The sequence below is a fragment of the Physella acuta genome, unplaced genomic scaffold (genome assembly GCF_028476545.2).
Source record: "Physella acuta isolate Inbredline_101_S28 unplaced genomic scaffold, ASM2847654v3 ptg000019l, whole genome shotgun sequence".
Lineage (NCBI taxonomy): Eukaryota > Metazoa > Mollusca > Gastropoda > Physidae > Physella > Physella acuta.
This window is the reverse complement of record NW_026731539.1, coordinates 406,908-428,138: the sequence shown is the minus strand read 5'-3', so window position 1 is coordinate 428,138 and position 21,231 is coordinate 406,908. Positions and strand designations below refer to the sequence as shown.

Sequence of the window (21,231 nt, the reverse complement as noted above, 5' to 3'; positions counted from 1 at the left end):
GGCGGGGGGTGCGGACCGCACCGGGTGACACCATTTAGGGGGGTGACACCAAGGCAAAAAATAGCAAAATATATAGAGAAAAACTTGAGGGGGGGGGGGTGCAAATCGAAAGTTTAAGGGGGGGGGGTGCACATCAAAAACTTGAGGGGGGGGGGGGTGCAAATCGAAAACTTGAAAGTTTGTCCCCGGGAAGGGTCGCAACGCATCTGGAGGGGGGGTGACACCATTAAGTGCCGCACCGGGTGACACCCGACCTCGCTACGCCACTGAAGCTTAGCACTAAGCATGTATTTCGTGGACTATATAGATATAGCTAAAATATCACCTAAAAAGTTTATTTTGCCTAGCTTAAGTTTCGCTATGTAATGAATACATGTGATCTTATCTTCGTCCTATTGAATTAAATGCCAAAAATTGCCAGTTAGCGAGAATCAAAATATTTCCCTTGAATGGCTTTCTAGAAGAATCTTAGAACGTGTTTTCATTAACTAGTCACTGTGTCGTCTGTGTAAAAACAAGATCCCAAACCAATAATTCGTGAATAGTTTCGTTAAATAATTGTATAAATTAGGTCTCTATTATTATTATTCATCGTATTATAATAAAAATAACGACCGTACCCCTAATAATTTTTATAATATAATTATTAATAGATCTAGATATTATATGCCTGTGTTAATCTAAACAATGGGGGTTAAATAATATTTGTATGGGGAAAAAAACTAGATTCAGAAATGTAGGCATAATGAAAGCCCATTTTTGACCTAGTATGTAGATTAATCTAGATCTAATAATAGAATAATGAAAGGTCTGTCCTGATTCTCAAAGTGAAATTCTATAATGATACAATTTAGTTTTTGCAAGTAATCCTACAATCTAGAACTAGGGCCAGCAGATTAAAAAAAAAAAATCAAATGTACGAATCATATGCAGATCTAGCGTTAAGGTTGGATAGATTTTTAAAAAAAATCATCTTTATAATACTAGTGACTAGGTCTAGATCTAGGTCTACAATGAAATGTGTAACAAAGTTTATTGAAGGAGGTTTCTAACGACGCTTATTCACGTGATGTAGCGCTGATCAACCATTGGTCGATGAATTACTGAAAATGCGTTCGAGAACTTTCTAGTAGTTTTATTTCGTCACTTCCTACTCTTCTTGGGCGATATGAGTAGAGAGTATCGATACTCAAATAAATTAGCTTAAGTTGGCTTAATTGAGATAACTATTTAAAATCAGTTTGCATAATTAAATATAATTTTTTTGGGTGGGCACAAATCTGAATAGTTTTAACCTAAACTTCTGTTTAACTGTTTAAAATAATTTTATACGTTTTTTAAAGAAATAACAATCAGTAGCGGGACTGCGATAAAAAGTATCGAATTTGAATTTACACATCTGTACTAGAAAAATCTTCGGGATCCGCCCTCTCTTTCTTGGTTATTTAAGAGCCTTCCATACTCCTCTCTAGAAGTAAATCTGAATTACTGTGCGAGTCTAGCCGGGTGATTTTTTCTGGTTGATGCTGATATAGACCTCTATTAGTAAGTAGTTTTAGCCAACTATTTTGTTTATGCATATTCGATAATATTGACACCATTTGTAGGTTTAAATTATTAACTAAGCTGGGACTTAATGTAGATCTACCCAGAGAGAATCTAGAGAAATCCTCGATACCGCATTTTACTTTTAACACACCGGTTTGTTATAATTATTATGATATTATCCATGTTTTAGTATAATCCACGTTTTAGTATAAATTAAATAAACTAATCGTTCTTTAATTTCACTTGACCTTAATAAAACACCGTTAAGATTTAAACTGGATGAAGTTTTTTAGTTGCGGATTGTTGCCGATTGAAATATGTCAGCTCTTATCTTGTTACAATGTAGATTCTAGATCTCTACATTAAATTGTTGGATCTAGAGAGATCTAGAAATCTAGATCTACAATCGAGATCTGTTGATATTCTAGATAGTAGTCTAGATCCATCAAGTTCAAATGGAATGTAATCTCTGTTTAAGCCCATGAATTAAGCAGTTATTTATTATTTAAGCTCTGGCTATTGCAGCTAATAATATAAATGTTCAGGAAGCTGGATTCATTTAGATTCTAGACTATATTAAAAAATATTTGTCTAGGAATAATTTATTTGGTCACTTGTATATATTCAATTGCATGTAATCTATATCTAAGACTTTTCTTTCCAGCACATACAAAATGAGTAAAGCACCTGCTGTTGGTATTGATTTGGGAACCACATACTCCTGTGTGGGTGTATTTCAACATGGCAAAGTTGAAATCATTGCTAATGACCAGGGCAACAGAACAACTCCAAGTTATGTTGCTTTTACAGACAATGAACGTCTTATAGGTGATGCTGCAAAGAACCAGGTAGCCATGAACCCAGAAAATACTGTATTCGGTATGTATTATTTTGTGCAATTGATTAACTTGCAGTAAACACTTAAGAAACATTTGTCAAATAGCCTATTTGGATGATTTTATTCAATTTCTTTTCAAATTTTTAGATGCCAAAAGATTGATAGGACGTCGTTTTGATGACCCAACTGTAGCTTCCGACATGAAACATTGGCCATTTACAGTATTAAATGAAGCAGGCAAGCCTAAGATCAGGGTTGAATACAAGGGTGAAAACAAAACTTTCTTCCCTGAAGAAATATCCTCAATGGTTCTTACAAAGATGAAGGAAACTGCTGAGGCATATTTAGGAAAGGTAAGTCAGAGACAAGTTTTAATAAAATGGTGATGATGAAATTTCTTATCCAACATTCGCGGTTTCCACCAGAAGAATTGCTTGTGTTCTGAAGATGGCATATTGTCCTTCCTTGGATGTCTGAACCATTGTTTAATAGATAATCTAGAATATGTAATGTTGTTTTTTTTTGTTTTTTTTTTTTTTTTAAATTTAATTTGTCCTTTGTTTTACATTCAGACTGTCACAGATGCTGTTGTTACTGTACCAGCCTATTTCAATGACTCTCAACGTCAAGCTACCAAAGATGCTGGAACTATTTCTGGTCTCAATGTACTTAGAATAATCAATGAGCCAACAGCTGCTGCCATTGCCTATGGTCTTGACAAGAAGGTAAGAGCATACTGCCTGTTTAACTGGTACTTGTCTTTGCCACAACTTCATTTTGCATTAACATTGTGCAGTTGGTCCATTTGTAATTTGAAATGCTTGTCCTCAGGTTGGCGGTGAACGCAATGTACTCATTTTTGACCTTGGAGGTGGCACCTTTGATGTTTCTATTCTTACAATTGAGGATGGCATTTTTGAGGTCAAGTCCACAGCTGGTGACACTCATTTAGGTGGTGAAGATTTTGATAACAGAATGGTCAATCACTTCATTCAGGAATTTAAGAGAAAACACAAGAAGGATATTAGTGAAAACAAGCGTGCAGTACGTCGTCTAAGAACAGCTTGTGAGAGGGCTAAGAGAACTTTATCATCATCTACTCAGGTGAGTTAATTTAAGTTGGAATTGCATGTCACATAAATTAAATAGGGTTGTAGCGTTGTTAATGTTAATTTTTATCTTTTATCAAAATACTAATAAAAATTGTTTCTTTCAGGCTAACATTGAAATAGACTCTCTGTTTGAGGGTATTGATTTCTACACCAGTATCACCCGTGCTCGCTTTGAGGAGTTGAATGCTGATCTATTCCGTGGCACCTTGGAACCTGTAGAAAAATCATTGCGCGATGCTAAACTTGATAAAGCTCAGATTCATGAAATTGTGCTTGTTGGAGGATCAACTCGTATTCCAAAGATCCAGAAACTATTGCAAGATTTCTTCAATGGCAAGGAACTGAACAAGAGCATTAATCCAGATGAAGCAGTTGCATATGGCGCAGGTATTTACTTAAATCAAGTCACTATAAAACCAGTTGTTGGCTAAGTTTGGTTTTTGATCTCTATCTTAGTAAAGCATGTAGCCTACACAGTCGTTGCACATGTGACTTTAAGTAAATGATGATTGTATTTCCCTTGTGTGAATTTACTTTTTTACTGGTGATTAATCATTTATTTTTGTTTTCTAGCTGTACAGGCTGCTATTCTACATGGTGACAAATCTGAAGAGGTGCAGGATCTTCTGTTGTTGGATGTTGCTCCTTTGTCACTTGGTATTGAAACTGCAGGAGGTGTGATGACTGCACTTATCAAGAGAAACACCACTATTCCTACAAAACAGACTCAGACATTCACTACTTATTCAGATAACCAACCTGGTGTGCTAATTCAGGTAATTACTGCTGAATATCTTTTATTTCATTCAATTTTTTGATTATGATGAAGTTTTATTCCATACATTCGCGGTTTCCACCAGAGGAATTGCTCTTGTTCCTAAGATGGCCAATTGCCCTTCCTTGGATGTCTGAATCATGACCTGCTAATTTATGATTAATTCATGATTTGTATACTGTGGTGTAAATGGTTCAATTGCTGTTTTCCAGGTTTATGAAGGTGAACGTGCAATGACAAAGGATAACAACTTGCTAGGCAAATTTGAACTGACAGGTATTCCACCAGCACCACGTGGTGTGCCCCAGATTGAAGTCACTTTTGACATTGATGCCAACGGTATTCTAAATGTATCTGCTGCTGACAAGAGCACTGGCAAAGAAAACAAAATTACCATCACCAATGACAAAGGTCGTCTGTCCAAAGAGGAAATTGAAAGAATGGTTAACGATGCTGAGAAATACAAGAATGAGGATGAAAAACAGAAAACTCGCATTTCAGCCAAGAATGCTTTGGAAAGTTACTCATTCCATATGAAGTCAACTGTTGAGGATGAAAAACTGAAGGACAAGATCAGTGCAGATGACAAGAAAATTATTATTGACAAGTGCAATGAGGTAAGGTGTAGTTTTTTCTTCTATGAGCATAGTTTTACCTATTGTTTTGTGGGGCAGTTTTAAGAAATTAACCTTAAATTTAATGTCATTGCAATTATTTTTTTCAGATCATTCACTGGCTTGATGCAAATCAGTTGGCTGATCAAGAGGAATTTGAGCATAAACAAAAAGAAATCGAAGGAGTTTGTAATCCAATCATCACCAAATTGTATCAAGGAATGGGAGGTGCTGGTGGCATGCCAGACTTCACTAGTGCTGCAGGTGCTGGTCATGGAGCATCCCAAGGTACAGGAGGCAGTGGACCAACCATTGAAGAAGTTGATTAATCTGTATAAAGACCTAGTCTACTTTATAGAACTTAGTTAAAAAACTTTTTGGCTATTTTGCTACGCTGAGCACTAATATCATCCAAAATTTTTACAACTATTTATTTCTATCAACACAATTTAGCTGTTATGTTGCAAATTTGTCATTAAAACATTTGTTTCTATACACTGTTTTGTACCATTTCTTGTCAAATGTACTAAGTGTTAAGGTTGTCATGTCTAATGATTTTATAAAAAGTAGGATTACTTGTGTTCAAGTCAAATTTCTTACTCTAGTGCTTTCTAAGCATAAAATATTGTTACATGGCAAATAGCCAGCTAGATCAATTGTCATTGATACTGGCTTGAGATTCTACTACATCGAATAATTTTCAATGGTAATAGCCAATTAAACAACCAGATCCTTCAGTCATCTAGAATTTGTAGAAAATTATGCGACTGATGTGAGAAATTGATTCAATAGCAGAACAGAATGAGTAGCTCAACACGATACATTAAAATTAATAACTGGAGACTTCTGCAGCGATGGCAGAGGCTATCTTTTAATGGAACACTTATAATAGTCTGAAAAGTTTGACTAATGACGTGTTGCAATGTCTCCAAGTTAGCGATAAAAAAATTTACGTGCATATTACCTGTATTATTATGTAAGGCAAAGTTCTGTTTTCTCCAAATCTGTCATGACAAACCATTATAGTGGAGTTTCACGTTTTTTACATGCAAGGCAAGTGTTATAGCTGTGTACTTGATATATTGTTTAAAGTTGTCATTTTTTGGTATTGAGGGTTTACAGGGTTTAAATATAAAATCATTAATTCCATATAATAGACCTTGTAAACTATACTGGTACCCAATTTGGCATCTGGAAGCCAAACTATGCTCTAGTCTAAACTACAGAGTTACTCTCAACACCGAAATTGTAAACTGTCACGGATTACACCACCCAATGCTACCCCCTTTGGCCATCCTGGGAATTAGTATTAGCATATTTTGACTACCCTTGGGTCTAATTTACAAAAAAAAAACTTATCTAGAGCCTCAAGCAAAGGAAATTGAATGGCTCATGGGCATGCTCTTGCCAAAAAGATACTTCATTTGCTGATCAAGTCACTTGCAAATTTACTGCAGGCTGCCTGCCTCATACTGCCAGTATCTCTGAAGAATCACAGCGGTGCTGAATTTCCCAAACATGTCTAATTCACATCCCAAATGCTTGTCATACTTAAGAGGCCTTTTTTCTAGGGATAAGTGTACCCATACAAAAAGTACCGAACACCAGAGGTAAGAAACACAACATGTGATGTAATTTTGGGATCTTTATTTAGTTAAAAAGAATACCACAGCTCCAAAATTAACTGATCATAAGTTAAACTGCAAAATAATAATTTAAATTCAGGCATATGAAAATAAAATGCAGGCCAACACTATTCACATCTGCTGGGTAGAGTTGCCATTCCATGTGTTGCCATCATCATCCTTATCGTCATCTTGGGAATTTCTGAACCTTGTGATGGGGCCTTCTTGTCTGGAACTTGATGAACTTGCTGGCCTTTTCTGTGCACTGGAAATGTACACATTTTAATTTAAAATATTAAATGATCTTAACTTTGGTTATTTATATTTTTACTTTCTTGAATACAGAATATAGCAACTACTGTAATCATGCACAAAAATCAAAATAGCTATTGACAGTTTTTGCTGTTATACTCCTCTTAACTGTGTCCTACAAAGTGTAGAGGACTTGTAATCATGCAAGAGTCTTACACCTCCCGAGTACTTAAGCAATCTTGTCCCACCTTTCTGTGTGAATGTTAACATGACTTGAGTTACATACGTTATCTTTGACTTGGATTACTTTATTTCTGATTTCTAAAATACTGATGACGCCTTGAATACTGTTTCAGTTAGGTGGATAAAATTTCATACATAGGTGTAAGTACTATAAGATCTAATTAACTGGTTTTTGTCAATTTTGTGTGATTTCTGGTGACCGGATGTAGAACCTAATGCTATTTCCAATATCTCAAAACCAAAAGATTAAATAATTTCATATTTGAGAAAGTTTAGGGGAGATTGCTCTCCGCTTTATTAGTTTCATTTTGTACATATTTTTCCCCTTACTTTTGTAGTATAAAGAATATGTAACAAATGTTTATCATAGGAAACAACTAAGTAAAGAAAATATAATAATAGAAAAATACTGCATACATATGTGAAAAATCAGAAAAACCAGAAGATGGTGCTCAACAGAGGTATGTATCTCATTTATATGTCACTCACCCCCCCCCCCCCCCATCACTAGGTACCAAACAATACTCCCCCCCCCCCATCACTAGGTACCAAACAATACTCCCCCCATCACAAGGTACCAAACAATACTCCCCCCATCACTAGGTACCAAACAATACTCCCCCCCCCCCATCACTAGGTACCAAACAATACTCCCCCCATCACAAGGTACCAAACAATCCTCCCCTGATCACAAGGTACCAAACAATACTCCCCCCATCACAAGGTACCAAACAATACTCCCCCCATCACTAGGTACCAAACAATACTCCCCCCATCACAAGGTACCAAACAATACTCCCCCCATCACTAGGTACCAAACAATACTCCCCCCATCACAAGGTACCAAACAATACTCCCCCCATCTCATGAGGTACCAAACAATACTCCCCCCATCACAAGGTACCAAACAATATCTCCCCCCATCTCATGAGGTACCAAACAATACTCCCCCCATCTCATGAGGTACCAAACAATAGTACCCCCCCCCCCCATATCACCAAACTTACTTGCGTTGGTTCCTCTCGCCCCCTGTAGCAGTAGACTGAAGTTGAACAGACATGTTTGGCCGCCTGGTTTGTGAGGAGAAACCAAAGATTGCAGACAGGAACTGCCAGATGTAGAAGAATGGTGCCAGGACAAAGCTGGACATCCTGCTGACACTCAGGAGGGGGCTTGAGCTTCTGACCTCAGAGGTTGAGATACCACCCTAGGGGAGAACAGTGGCTCAATTATGGCTTACAGTAATATGGTTTACAGAAACATGGTCAACAGCTTACAGTAATATGGTCAAACAGCTTACAGTAATATGGTCAAACAGCTTACAGTAATATGGTCAAACAGCTTACAGTAATTTGGTTTACAGTAATATGGTCAAACAGCTTACAGTAATATGGTCAGAAGTTTACAGTAATATGGTCAAACAGCTTAAAGTAATATGGTCAGAAGTTTACAGTAATATGGTCAGAAGTTTACAGTAATATGGTCAGAAGTTTACAGTAATTCGGTCAACAGCTTACAGTAATAATAAGGTCAAAGTTAGCAGTAAAATAGTCAATAGTTTACTTACAGGAATGACAAGTATGACAGCCAAGTTTACTTACAGGAATGACAAGTATGACAGCCAAGTTTACTTACAGGAATAACAAGTATGACAGCTGATGGTGCCAGCTGTAGTTCCTGTAAGGTCAAGTTGTGGTCATCTGGTGTGAATGTTCTTCTTGGAAAAGCCATTGAGAGGCTTACAGTAGTTCCCATATGCTAGGTGAAACAAAAATATAAGAGGTAGGGTTATGGAGAGGCTTACAGTAGTTCCCATATGCTAGGTGAAACAAAAATATAAGAGGTTGGGTGATTGAGAGGCTTACAGTAGTTCCCATATGCTAGGTGAAACAAAAATATAAGAGGTTGGGTGATTGAGAGGCTTACAGTAGTTCCCATATGCTAGGTGAAACAAAAATATAAGAGGTTGGGTGATTGAGAGGCTTACAGTAGTTCCCATATGCTAGGTGAAACAAAAATATAAGAGGTTGGGTGATTGAGAGGCTTACAGTAGTTCCCATATGCTAGGTGAAACAAAAATATAAGAGGTTGGGTGATTGAGAGGCTTACAGTAGTTCCCATATGCTAGGTGAAACAAAAATATAAGAGGTTGGGTGATTGAGAGGCTTACAGTAGTTCCCATATGCTAAGTTAGTGAATTAGAAACATGAAGTCCATTCTAAAAAAATATACTTCAAGCACAACATTCTCATAAATGAATGTACATGTTTGGGTTAACATATTATGTGGCTGATATAAGTCAAACATAAATTGCTTGAAATATAACATTGTATTTGCAAAATCCAGACAGAAGAATATATATGTTTCACAATGTGGCTGCTATTGTACTGTTATAATATTTTATAAGCATATGATTAATGAAATGAATAACTAAACATTTTAAAACTAACTAAATTTAAATAAAACTAACGCTAGTAGCTAGACTGTCTAGTGTGTGCCAATGGTCAGTGTGTGCCCATGGTCAGTGTGTGGCTGGACTTACCTGTGTGATAAACTGGTGCAGGGTGGCAAACCTTTCAGTTGCTGGGAACTGCTGGGTCACAGAGGAGCCATCAGGGAGGCGGAACTGTATCCTAGCTATATCACTGGGGTGAAGATATGGAACAATTTATATTCTAGCTATATTACTGGGGTGAAGATATGGAACAATTTATATTCTAGCTATATTACTGGGGTGAAGATATGGAACAATTTATATTCTAGCTATATTACTGGGGTGAAGATATGGAACAACTTTTATTCTAGCTATATCACTGGGGTGAAGATATGGAACAACTTGTATTCTAGCTATATCACTGGGGTGAAGATATGGAACAATTTATATTCTAGCTATATTACTGGGGTGAAGATATGGAACAACTTTTATTCTAGCTATATCACTGGGGTGAAGATATGGAACAATTTATATTCTAGGTATATCACTGGGGTGAAGATATGGAACAATTTATATTCTAGCTATATCACTGGGGTGAAGATATGGAACAATTTATATTCTAGCTATATCACTGGGGTGAAGATATGCAACAATTTATATCCTAGCTATATCACTGGGGTGAAGATATGGAACAATTTATATCCTAGCTATATCACTGGGGTGAAGATATGGAACAATTTATATCCTAGCTATATCACTGGGGTGAAGATATGGAAAAATTTATATTCTAGGTATATCACTGGGGTGAAGATATGGAACAATTTTTATCCTAGCTATATCACTGGGGTGAAGATATGGAACAATTTATATCCTAGCTATATCACTGGGGTGAAGATATGGAACAATTTATATCCTAGCTATATCACTGGGGTGAAGATATGGAACAATTTATATCCTAGCTATATCACTGGGGTGAAGATATGGAAAAATTTATATTTTAGGTATATCACTGAGGTGAAGATATAGAAAAATTATTATTCTAGGTATATCACTGAGGTGAAGATAAGCTACAATTACAACATTTGTAATCAAAGAGAGGCTGAACTTAAAAAGAACTTACAGCTTGAGACATGTGAACAAGACAAAAATATTCAAGAATCCTAACACAACAGCTTGATTATACTCAACATAAAAGTTTTAAAATAATTAAAAAGACAAAAATGAGAAAACATTTTGTTTTAACTTAAGACAATCCCAACCTTCTTCTGGCCTGTTCCATGGCTTCAGCTGCTTGTTTTTCTTTTAATTTTTTCTTCCTAGCTTCTTCCTCAGCCTGTGATTGGGCAGCTTTGTCCTTCCCAAATCTTGCAGCCTTCTCTTGTCTGGTTGTCCATCAATGGAAATACATTTTAAAATGGTGAACAAATTTAATTCAATAGACAAATGGTCATCAATGTAGTATAAATCACATTATTCGGTTACACAAAAAACATATTTGCAAGTATTTATCCGTTCATCTACACAATGTAAATGTTGAATTAAAAAATTATTTTTGCATGTCCCTCATCTTTCTCTATATCTTTATCTATCTTTACCTGTCTTTCTCTATTCCATCTTTACCCGTCTCTCTCTATCTCATCTTTACATGTCTCTCTCTATCCCATCTTTACCTGTCTTTCTCTATCCCATCTTTACCTGTCTCTCTCTATCCCATCTTTACCTGTCTCTCTCTATCTCACCTTCACCTGTCTCTCTCTATCCCATCTTTACCTGTCTCTCTCTATCCCATCTTTACCTGTCTCTCTCTATCCCATCTCTACCTGTCTCTCTCTATCCCATCTTTACCTGTCTCTCTCTATCCCATCTTTACCTGTCTCTCTATCCCATCTTTACCTGTCTTTCTCTATCCCACCATTACCTGTCTTTCTCTATCCCACCATTACCTGTCTCTCTATCCCATCTTTACCTGTCTCTCTATCCCATCTTTACCTGTCTCTCTCTATCCCATCTTTACCTGTCTCTCTCTATCCCATCTTTACCTGTCTCTCTCTATCCCATCTTTACCTGTCTCTCTCTATCCCATCTTTACCTGTCTCTCTCTATCCCATCTTTACCTGTCTCTCTCTATCCCATCTTTGAATGCTACCGTTCCCTGTCTCTCTCTATCCCATCTTTAATGCCACCATTACATGTCTCTCTATCCCATCTTTACCTGTCTCTCTCTATCTCATCTTTACCTGTCTTTCTATCCCATCTTTACCTGTCTCTCTCTATCCCATCTTTACCTGTCTCTCTATCCCATCTTTACCTGTCTCTCTCTATCCCATCTTTACCTGTCTTTCTCTATCCCATCTTTACCTGTCTCTCTCTATCCCATCTTTACCTGTCTCTCTCTATCCCATCTTTACCTGTCTCTCTCTATCCCATCTTTACCTGTCTCTCTATCCCATCTTTACCTGTCTTTCTCTATCCCACCATTACCTGTCTCTCTATCCCATCTTTACCTGTCTCTCTATCCCATCTTTACCTGTCTCTCTATCCCATCTTTACCTGTCTCTCTCTATCCCATCTTTACCTGTCTCTCTCTATCCCATCTTTACCTGTCTCTCTCTATCCCATCTTTACCTGTCTCTCTCTATCCCATCTTTGAATGCTACCGTTCCCTGTCTCTCTCTATCCCATCTTTAATGCCACCATTACATGTCTCTCTATCCCATCTTTACCTGTCTCTCTCTATCTCATCTTTACCTGTCTCTCTATCCCATCTTTACCTGTCTCTCTCTATCCCATCTTTACCTGTCTCTCTCTATCCCATCTTTACCTGTCTCTCTCTATCCCATCTTTACCTGTCTCTCTCTATCCCATCTTTACCTGTCTCTCTCTATCCCATCTTTACCTGTCTCTCTCTATCCCATCTTTACCTGTTTCTCTCTATCCCATCTTTACCTGTCTCTCTATCCCATCTATGCCTGTCTCTCTATCCCATCTTTACCTGTCTTTCTCTATCCCACCATTACCTGTCTCTCTATCCCATCTTTACCTGTCTCTCTATCCCATCTTTACCTGTCTCTCTATCCCATCTTTACCTGTCTCTCTCTATCCCATCTTTACCTGTCTCTCTCTATCCCATCTTTACCTGTCTCTCTCTATCCCATCTTTACCTGTCTCTCTCTATCCCATCTTTGAATGCTACCGTTCCCTGTCTCTCTCTATCCCATCTTTAATGCCACCATTACATGTCTCTCTATCCCATCTTTACCTGTCTCTCTCTATCTCATCTTTACCTGTCTCTCTATCACATCTTTACCTGTCTCTCTCTATCCCATCTTTACCTGTCTCTCTATCCCACCTTTACCTGTCTCTCTCTATCCCACCTTTACCTGTCTCTCCCTATCCCATCTTTACCTGTCTCTCTCTATCCCATCTTTACCTGTCTCTCTATCCCATCTTTACCTGTCTCTCTCTATCCCATCTTTACCTGTCTCCCTATCCCATCTTAACCTGTCTCGCTCTATCCCATCTTTACCTGTCTCTCTCTATCCCATCTTTACTTGTCTCTCTCTATCCCATCTTTATCTGTCTATCCCATCTTTACCTGTCTCTCTCTATCCCATCTTTACCTGTCTCTCTCTATCTCATCTTTGACTCTCTGTCTGGCCAACTTCTCTTCATCTCTGTCTTTCTTCAGTTCCTTCTTGGCCTCCAGAATCTCAACTTCTTTTTGTTTCTCCCTCAACTTCTGTACTCCCTGACCAACATTTCTCCTCTCTAATTCTCGTCTTCTCTCCTCCTTCAAAATCAAACAAGCTTTAAACATGTACTTTACTCATTTTAAAAAAAATACAGTAAACATTAAATGGTGTGGTTGAATGGTAGAGTGTTTGGCTGCTAGACCCAAGGTCTCAAGTTTGGATATTGGTTTGGACTAGTGAATGTATGACGTCAATGGAATGTCCCTGAGTTCACCCAGCTCTGACGGGTACCTAACGTATGTAGGGAAAAGTAAATACAGCTGGGCATAGTGCTGACCACACTATCTTTTCTAATGCCAAGGTCATAAACATATGAGCTTTACTTTATCTGCCCAATGGGTCGCTAGGTCTAAAGCGGAACTTTACTTACTAACTTATACATTTTAAACATTGAATGTACATTTTAGCTTTTCACTGATATAGCCACAAAAACCACTGAAGGGACCACCACAGTTACCTACCTCAGCCTCTTTTCTCATCTTTTCTCTTTTCTTTTCTTCCAACAACAATCTTGCTCTAAACACAATGGTTGTAAGTTTTGTTTTATATATATATATGTAATACAATCTTAATAGTTTAATGTTGTTTTTTTTTGTATAAAGCTAGCAATTAATTTTTAGAAGCTTTTCTTTAGTTCACAATAAAAAAAAACTTAATAATAATGAGCTTTTAAATGCACTGAAAATCATAATGATATTAAAACAAATTTGATTTATTTAGTAAAAACTTGGGTTTCTCATGAAATCGCTTACGTATTAAAGTGACAGATAGTTTTACTAAGGAAACCAAGTTTTTGTTTCATTTTTTCAAATTTTCAAAGCATTTAAATGCTAAACATTATCAAGGTTTTAACACACCTGATTCAGTCATCTCTACTACTATAAGCCTTCTCTTATTACTGTTGTTATCAATAAACTGAATTTAAGTGGCTAATTACATTTAAAAATAGATATTTTTGTTATCAATACAGAAACTTTGAAAGAAATGGCTCATTTAGAAATGGTTTGACATTAAGTGACAAGGTTTGATCACAAACAGACCAACAACCCTTTTGACCAAAGAGAAAGCTTGTAAAAATAAAAATGGCTTAAAATGAGGTACTATGAAAACAGCAAGAAACAAATATCTGAATGTGCCATACTTCTCCATCCTGGCCTCAAGACTTTCTGATGGACCTCCACTCTCTTCTCCTGTGTCATCTTCCCTCCCACCTGATGCACCTGCGACATCAGCCTCAACTGGTGAAAAAACATGTCACATTGATTCACATTGTACTACAGTCATATTGATAAACTATTGTTGGACAATTTATAAAATTAGTTTAAAAATTTTATGAATTTAAATTTATCTTAAAAAAGTGTTTCATGATTTGGTAAAAACTAAAAAGAAACAAAATATTTAATTATTAAGTTGTAAAAAATTTATTTTGTCTAAATGTTTCAATTCTATGGAAACAAATATTTAGGTAAAAAAAAAAAAATTTCTTTTAAGTAGCAAAGTAAAATAATTTGTTTGCTTTTATACTGAGTAACTACCAGCAGTTTGTATGGCACCCTTGACTTCCTGTGTTGGTGGTGATGCTTGGGACGTGGATTGCACTGGTTCACCCACAGACGCTGAAGATTTCTTCTGGAGCTTTTGTTGTCAAAACATGAAAAAATACATTATAAAAACATTAAACAATGTCTACAGAGCATCTTGAGAATTTAAAAGTATGTTTACATTTGTCTAATATTTCAGTTTATTTTAGCACTTTTCTCAAAAATTTGAAAATTGTAACAGTGTCTAATAAAAGAACAATGAAATGTAAACTAACAGAAGGAACTTTGAGGTATGACAATTATTACTTGTGTGTTGAGATATAATGTGTGCACTGTGTATTGATTTACTCAGTCCCCTGCTTAGTGCTTAACATGTCAAAATAAAAAATAAAATCTGATTTTTTGTCTTTCTTTGTCAGCCCATTTCAGGCTTTGTGTAAAATACTGCTGGGTTTTTCAATTAGTTAGTAAAATGTGTAATGGGTATTCATGAGAGAGAGGTAGTAATTACTAAACTGAAAAATTATAAGGGGGAAAGGAGGTTAATTGACAGAGGATTAATGTTCTTAACATTTTAGTTATTTAACAATGAAGCAAGTTATATTTCTGTTCAAATAATAATCCTCATAAATCACATTCACCATGTTTTAAAATGTGTTAGACAATGGTGTTAGGTAACAATGGAACAATTAAAAAAAAGACAAACTCTTACGTCTATGGCATTTTTAACTTTTGAAAGAAAATCCTCATGAGACTTGCACTCTCCAATCACCTCCAAAGGAACACCGGTGTCTCCAATAAAAAATGTAGAAGGGATAACAACAACAGGATCTGGTTAAAACTAAGTTAAAGGTCTTGACAGAAGTTGTTTTTTAAATATTTCAACTAGCAAAGATCTTGACAGAAATTGTTTTTTTTAATATTTCAACTAGCAAAGATCTTGACAGAAGTTGTTTTTTAAATATTTCAACTAGCAAAGATCTTGACAGAAGTTGTTTTTTAAATATTTCAACTAGCAAAGATCTTGACAGAAGTTGTTTTTTAAATATTTCAACTAGCAAAGATCTTGACAGAAATTGTTTTTTTTAATATTTCAACTAGCAAAGATCTTGACAGAAGTTGTTTTTTAAATATTTCAACTAGCAAAGATCTTGACAGAAGTTGTTTTTTAAATATTTCAACTAGCAAGTGCATCAGAGACAGTCACTCTTGACTGAGTGTTGACATTACCTCATGTTAAAAATGTTTACAAGAGTAAATCTACTGGCTCTCAATAGAAAAGGACATTATTTTAACTTGAAAAGCAAAGGATACATATCTGGGAAAAAAACTTTATCTCATTGCTGAAAATAAAAGTAAAACATTGCTTGAGTTAAATTAATACCAAAATTTTTTAATGCAGTCTTATCTTAAAATGTAGAGTATTGAAACTGGGGACTCCAGGATGTCACTGAGTCCACCCAGCTCTGATGGGTACCTGACACAGTGGGGAAAGTTATGGTGGATGGCATAACATCCCTTCATATGCTTAGGTCAAGAAACGTGAATTCCACTTCATATACCTTATGAATCATTAGGTCTTACAGAGTAACTATTCTTGTGCTGTATCATAATCAAATATATTCAAGTTATGGGGATGCTAAAGTGATAGCTTGCGAGTGTAAATGAATTATAGTTCAAGACACACCCATTAGATGTAAGTTTGATGGCAACACATCTGTTCTCCTCACACAGTTGTGTGACATCATCTTTGTGTAGGTAGGACTCCATTTCTTGGGATTTTTCATCTTCCCCTGAAAAAAACCCACAATTACAAAAGTAATTATTAGTTCATTATAAGACCTAATTAGCGTATACTAATTCCAGCAGCAAGACTTTATAGAATTTCAACAAACAATATATAAACATACAAGACTACCACTATGAGATATCAAACTTACCACAGATAAAAACAATAAATACAGACTTTTGAGCTTTGGCTGCCTGAATGGCACTGGGGATCCCCTCTTGAAACCACCTCATACTTGACAGTCTAGGAGGTGAGAAGTTTCTCAGTTCATTTAAATATACTCAACAATAAGTAGTTATAAAATTGTATGGATAATATATAAGTAAACAGCTTTGCTAAAGAATTTACCAGACCATGTTTAGAAAAGAAATATATGTGATAGACAACCAATTATTGAGTTTTGACAAAGTGAAATCAAAGACTTAAAAAAAAAACTTTATATAATTTATTTAGCTGTTTCTTATTGACAAAATCTCTAGTAGGCCTACTTGAAAAAATAATTTACAAAGCACAAGTATTTAAAATAAAGATTAATCTTCATTCAGAATTATTTTAATTTTCCCTAAATTAAAATTGATTTTGGTGTGTTTAAATTTAATTTGTAAATTTTTGTAAAGATGACTAAGCAAACAACCAGAAAGATACGAGGCAGACTGAATTTTTATATTACTAGGGCTGATACCCTTATGCTATGCACTTAGCAGAGTGATCACAGCCTGTCATTTAGGCCAGAGAGAGACAGTGACAGAGAGGCAGTGTGTCTGGCACAGGAGTTTTCTAAAGTCTATTAAAACAAAAGTTCTGTCAATTCAAACTGGCAATGCTAATGAGTCGGCTATGAAAGAAAAAACTTGAGAAATTTGCAATGGAAACATGACGACTATTCATAAGTGTTATTCTATCTTAATTTTAAAGTAGTAATTGAATAGCATTGTGACATACAAAAGTGATGCATACATATTTATTTAAAATAATTAGCCAACTTTTGAGTGCAAAAACATAATTATTAATTAATTCTGTAGCAGAAATGAATATAAACTTAAACTTTGAAATACTTTTCTTATAAATCTATGCCTAATAATATAGGCCGGGCAGTATATAACAATATAAAATAAATAGCATCACTCTCTAATTCAACCTCTTTCCCCAGATATGCTATTATAAAATTATATTGTAAGTCATTATTCCCAATCTTGTATGGCACAAAATGATACCCAACTGGGAATAGTCTCATCCATTAAATTATTAAGCATTGTCTAATCTAAATAATTAGGCTACACCAATTTCATTTGAGAAATCTCAAAAGAATGATTGGAGTACAAGTAGGTAGGCTATCCTAAAATGAATTTCATCCTGAGCATTTATAATTTTGAATTAATATTAATTATGGCCAAGGCTATTCCCAGCCGACTGAGAATAGCCCCAATACGGCTATTCCCAGTCGGCTGTCATTTCATGATAAAAACGACTGGGAATAATATCTTACAATAATAAAAGCATTAATTGTGACTGGTGAGTGAGGTATAGATTAAGAGAGAAGTGCTATTTTTATTTTGTTATATTTTTATTTAAAAAATTATGGTTTAAGTTTAGTTTAGCTTTTAGGCTCATATCAGACGTCTGCTACAGACTACGTGGGTCATAGAATAAGATGATCAATTATGCACTCTAATTAAATCTATACTAGACTAATAGATCTAGTAATTTTTAAATAAATAATATTATTTATGCATCAGTTTAGCTAGTTGTTCACTTTGCTATTCAACAGTCAATTACCATTTAAAATTCACATAGAATAAATATCAGGTGAAATAGCATGTCCTTTTTTTATCAGCTATCATTCAGTTTCCATTACACTTTTCCCAAATTGTTTTTTCTCTTAGCAAAATTCTAAGGGACAGCAGGTTTTTTTTTTTTGTTTTTTTTTGCAGAAATGCCAGCACTTGCTTCACAAATAGAAAAAAAAAATAAAACTAGGGAAAAAATATTTTGATTACAAGGGCATTAAGTGACAAAGTGTCACAAACGGATAAGGCCTCAGATGGGTTCGAAACGGCACCTACCGGCACGACAGCAACCCACATGTCCCCCAACCACACGTCTTCATGCCAATTTGGGTGTTTTTTACATTAAATTATGATTAAATAATAAATATAGAATCTATCAAAAACAGTCATGACTGTGAATAGCCCTAATAGTAATACAGCTATTAACAGCGTGAGCTGACTGGGAATAGACACTTCGATTAGTTATTTTAGAGTCAGTAGAGTTTCTCAGTTTATGAGTTTTTATGGCTATTATTTATTAGGTAATAATATTATTTAGGCTTGGCCTAATACAAATTTATGTATTTAGATGGCTAGTCTAGCTAGAGTAAGAATTTATATTCTAGATCTAGCAGAGCCGGCGTTAGGGGTACGCGGGGCCTATGGCCAACCATCCGCGCGGGGCCTTATATTTTTTTCATTGGTGTATAATTAAAACATGTACAGTGAGGCGTTTTTTTTTTCTTCTCAACGCGAATTAATATTTATAACGATATATATGGTATTTTTAAGCTGCTTATCAATGTCGTATTAACATTAAGACACTGATTAACAAACAATTTGTTTACTTAGAAGTGCTTTTGAAACGTTGCTTGTTTCTGTTAAGGCTTTTTGTTTGAAAAGTAAAAAATAAAACAGATATAAGTTTGAGACACGCATTAAAGAGACGTGGATGCCGGGGAAAATAGCAAAACATTGATAGATTTTGGAATAAGCTCGAATCGTGAAAAACACTGTTTACGGCTATAGATATCCAAATGAAATCACTCTCAAATGTAATCACGGACGCTCAGTAGGGTGGAACACTGGGGTGGGTGGCAGTTGGTGGGGTGATGTGAAGGATAACTGTACATATAAATCTATGGGATGCCAAACCCTAAAAAAAATCAGTTCGGGTACTACGTTACTGGATCTCTGACCGCAGCCATTCAAGAGAAGGTGCATGTTTATAGAGCGTCTGCGTATTACATTACAGTTTAAGACCGCGTTCTCACAAGGTCCGTGTCTATAATTAGAAAGTGAACCATGTGACAGCCAGCTTCATCTTATTAATGAGTTTCGCGACGGCATGCTCGGACTGCCGGTAATTTAGACGTTTTAGAAATCAGGAGAACTTTACCATAAAACAGTCTCGGCCCGATGTATCAAACACTATAGACTTTATAATTTGTTTAGTGTGCCTACACTATTTTAAAACAAGAATCACTATGGCCTTAACTATTATACTGAATATCCCTACAATTAATTAAAATAAACATGTGCTTAATCACTTTACGAATACGGTTAAAGTTTACCAAAATGAAAATGGACATAATTACTGTATAAATGCCCTTCAAAAATATAAAAATAAATACAAGTATAATGTATTTAAAGATGACCTGACAATATATAAAATGAATATGAACATAATTACTGCATGGATGCCTATCAAACGTATCGTGGTGAATAAGCACAAAAGATGCCCATACAGTGTATAAATTATGATTTTAGGGATAAATACTCTGGATTTCCGGAGCATGTCCCCATCCGCTCTCTCCCCCTCCCCCCCCCCCCTCCTCTGCAAGCCATCATCAGGTCACTGACTGTTTACTACAGGCACCCCCGCCTGCTCACTAAAAAAACGTCTTCAACAGTCCGCATACAATAGGGTATCTCTTTACGTGTTTTTCCCGATTTTACCTCCCATGTCAGGTTGGGGGCTAATTCGCGACCACCATCTCCAGTCACCTCAGGACAATAGCGAGTCGACCGTGTCAGCGATGTGTGACACTAATGTCTTTCTTTAGAATAACGGTCTGTCCCAGTCCATGTAGAGGATAACTCGCTAACATCAGCCGTGGCCTCAATTTTAACATCCAACAACTTCGGCCATTTAGTTGTTTTTTTTTTTAAATTTAATTCAGCAAAGATTATTTAAGTTTACAAACTAATTCAGACAACAATGGCGGTGCTGAAGCGCGGGGCCCCTTCAAGCGCGGGGCCTGGGGCGACCGCCCCGTTTGCCACCCCCTAACGCCGGCTCTGAGATCTAGAGCTAAAATGCTCTTATCTGTGTCTAATTCTAAAATATTCTAAATCTAGAATTTATTATTATTAGGGCCTATTATTTTAATTTTTAATACTTTGACTTGTTTGTTGTGCGTGCAAGGTAGGAGGAATCGCTTCATTTTATAAAAATTTAATTTCACACTGTTATTACATTTTAAGACCGACGTTGGAATCTCTAGATATAGATAAGTGTAATCCGTCTTCGGTTCAAATATATAAGTAGATTCTTGATTGGTTATAAAAATAATCCTAGGACTTAGTCTTAGTACCTAGATCTAGAATCTAGATCAGCTTACATATACTAGTGTACTTGTCAGTACGACGGGACCAAAACAATGACGCGACATTATCGATTATGAAGCATCTACTTTGTACTCTTTAAAAAAAACTTGAATTAAGAACCGAATAAATACATTTATATCTAGATCTAGATATTTTTAACCTTCATTTTTATTTTTCAAATTTGAGGTTTTATGATTTTGCAGATTTTAAATCAAAAGTTTTATCGAGTGTGTTAGGTTAGTGTTCATACAATAGAGATCTACATTGATAGTTTTTTCCAGGCATTCATTTTGTACATTGGGGGGGGGGGGGGGGGGGGGGGGGGTGGGAAG

The 21,231-nt window shown here is 35.9% G+C and overlaps 2 protein-coding genes and 2 non-coding genes across 6 annotated transcripts; 3 read left to right on the top strand and 1 right to left on the bottom strand.

Moving 5' to 3' along the window:
• Positions 1 to 1,391: 1,391 nt before the first annotated feature.
• On the top strand, positions 1,392 to 5,380 carry LOC131939721 (heat shock 70 kDa protein cognate 4). The gene is made up of 9 exons (XM_059298195.1): positions 1,392 to 1,545; positions 2,213 to 2,427; positions 2,534 to 2,739; positions 2,959 to 3,111; positions 3,218 to 3,490; positions 3,603 to 3,885; positions 4,072 to 4,274; positions 4,486 to 4,890; positions 4,998 to 5,380. The coding sequence occupies exons 2-9, from the start codon at positions 2,223 to 2,225 to the stop codon at positions 5,214 to 5,216; spliced, it is 1,947 nt and encodes a 648-aa protein (XP_059154178.1). The 5' UTR covers positions 1,392 to 1,545; positions 2,213 to 2,222; the 3' UTR covers positions 5,217 to 5,380.
• LOC131939901 (small nucleolar RNA SNORD14) lies at positions 2,767 to 2,867 on the top strand. Its single transcript, XR_009386494.1, has one exon. It is a non-coding gene; the product is annotated as a small nucleolar RNA SNORD14 (small nucleolar RNA).
• LOC131939905 (small nucleolar RNA SNORD14) lies at positions 4,314 to 4,414 on the top strand. The gene has a single exon (XR_009386495.1). It is a non-coding gene; the product is annotated as a small nucleolar RNA SNORD14 (small nucleolar RNA).
• A 1,139-nt stretch (positions 5,381 to 6,519) lies between the features above and the next one.
• Positions 6,520 to 20,974, bottom strand: LOC131939703 (UBX domain-containing protein 4). 3 transcript variants are annotated; one of them, XM_059298176.1, is made up of 14 exons: positions 20,887 to 20,974; positions 16,675 to 16,766; positions 16,422 to 16,527; positions 16,049 to 16,077; positions 15,447 to 15,565; positions 14,729 to 14,828; positions 14,335 to 14,431; positions 13,655 to 13,709; positions 13,062 to 13,231; positions 10,701 to 10,823; positions 9,550 to 9,652; positions 8,643 to 8,765; positions 8,015 to 8,214; positions 6,520 to 6,777 (listed from the first exon to the last, which is right to left on the bottom strand). In XM_059298176.1, exons 2-14 carry the CDS (start codon positions 16,754 to 16,756, stop codon positions 6,645 to 6,647), a joined length of 1,440 nt encoding a protein of 479 aa, XP_059154159.1. In that variant the 5' UTR covers positions 16,757 to 16,766; positions 20,887 to 20,974; the 3' UTR covers positions 6,520 to 6,644. The 3 variants fall into 3 exon arrangements, with proteins under 3 accessions (XP_059154159.1, XP_059154166.1, XP_059154149.1); XM_059298183.1 differs by having other exon boundaries at positions 20,914 to 20,932; XM_059298166.1 differs by having other exon boundaries at positions 20,769 to 20,927.
• Between the last annotated feature and the right edge of the window lie 257 nt (positions 20,975 to 21,231).

What these genes read in the sequence shown, in the direction of transcription:
- LOC131939721 (XM_059298195.1), top strand. Translation starts at nt 2,223, where the DNA reads ATGAGTAAAGCACCTGCTGTTGGTATTGATTTGGGAACCACATACTCC. An exon ending in AGCAGTTGCATATGGCGCAG is followed by an intron (nt 3,886 to 4,071) that starts GTATTTACTTAA and finishes TTTGTTTTCTAG; the next exon opens with CTGTACAGGCTGCTATTCTA. An exon ending in AACCTGGTGTGCTAATTCAG is followed by an intron (nt 4,275 to 4,485) that starts GTAATTACTGCT and finishes GCTGTTTTCCAG; the next exon opens with GTTTATGAAGGTGAACGTGC.
- LOC131939703 (XM_059298176.1), bottom strand. Translation starts at nt 16,756, where the DNA reads ATGAGGTGGTTTCAAGAGGGGATCCCCAGTGCCATTCAGGCAGCCAAA. An exon ending in ATTTATTGTTTTTATCTGTG is followed by an intron (nt 16,528 to 16,674) that starts GTAAGTTTGATA and finishes GGTTTTTTTCAG; the next exon opens with GGGAAGATGAAAAATCCCAA. An exon ending in TGCACCAGTTTATCACACAG is followed by an intron (nt 8,766 to 9,549) that starts GTAAGTCCAGCC and finishes TGTTTCACCTAG; the next exon opens with CATATGGGAACTACTGTAAG.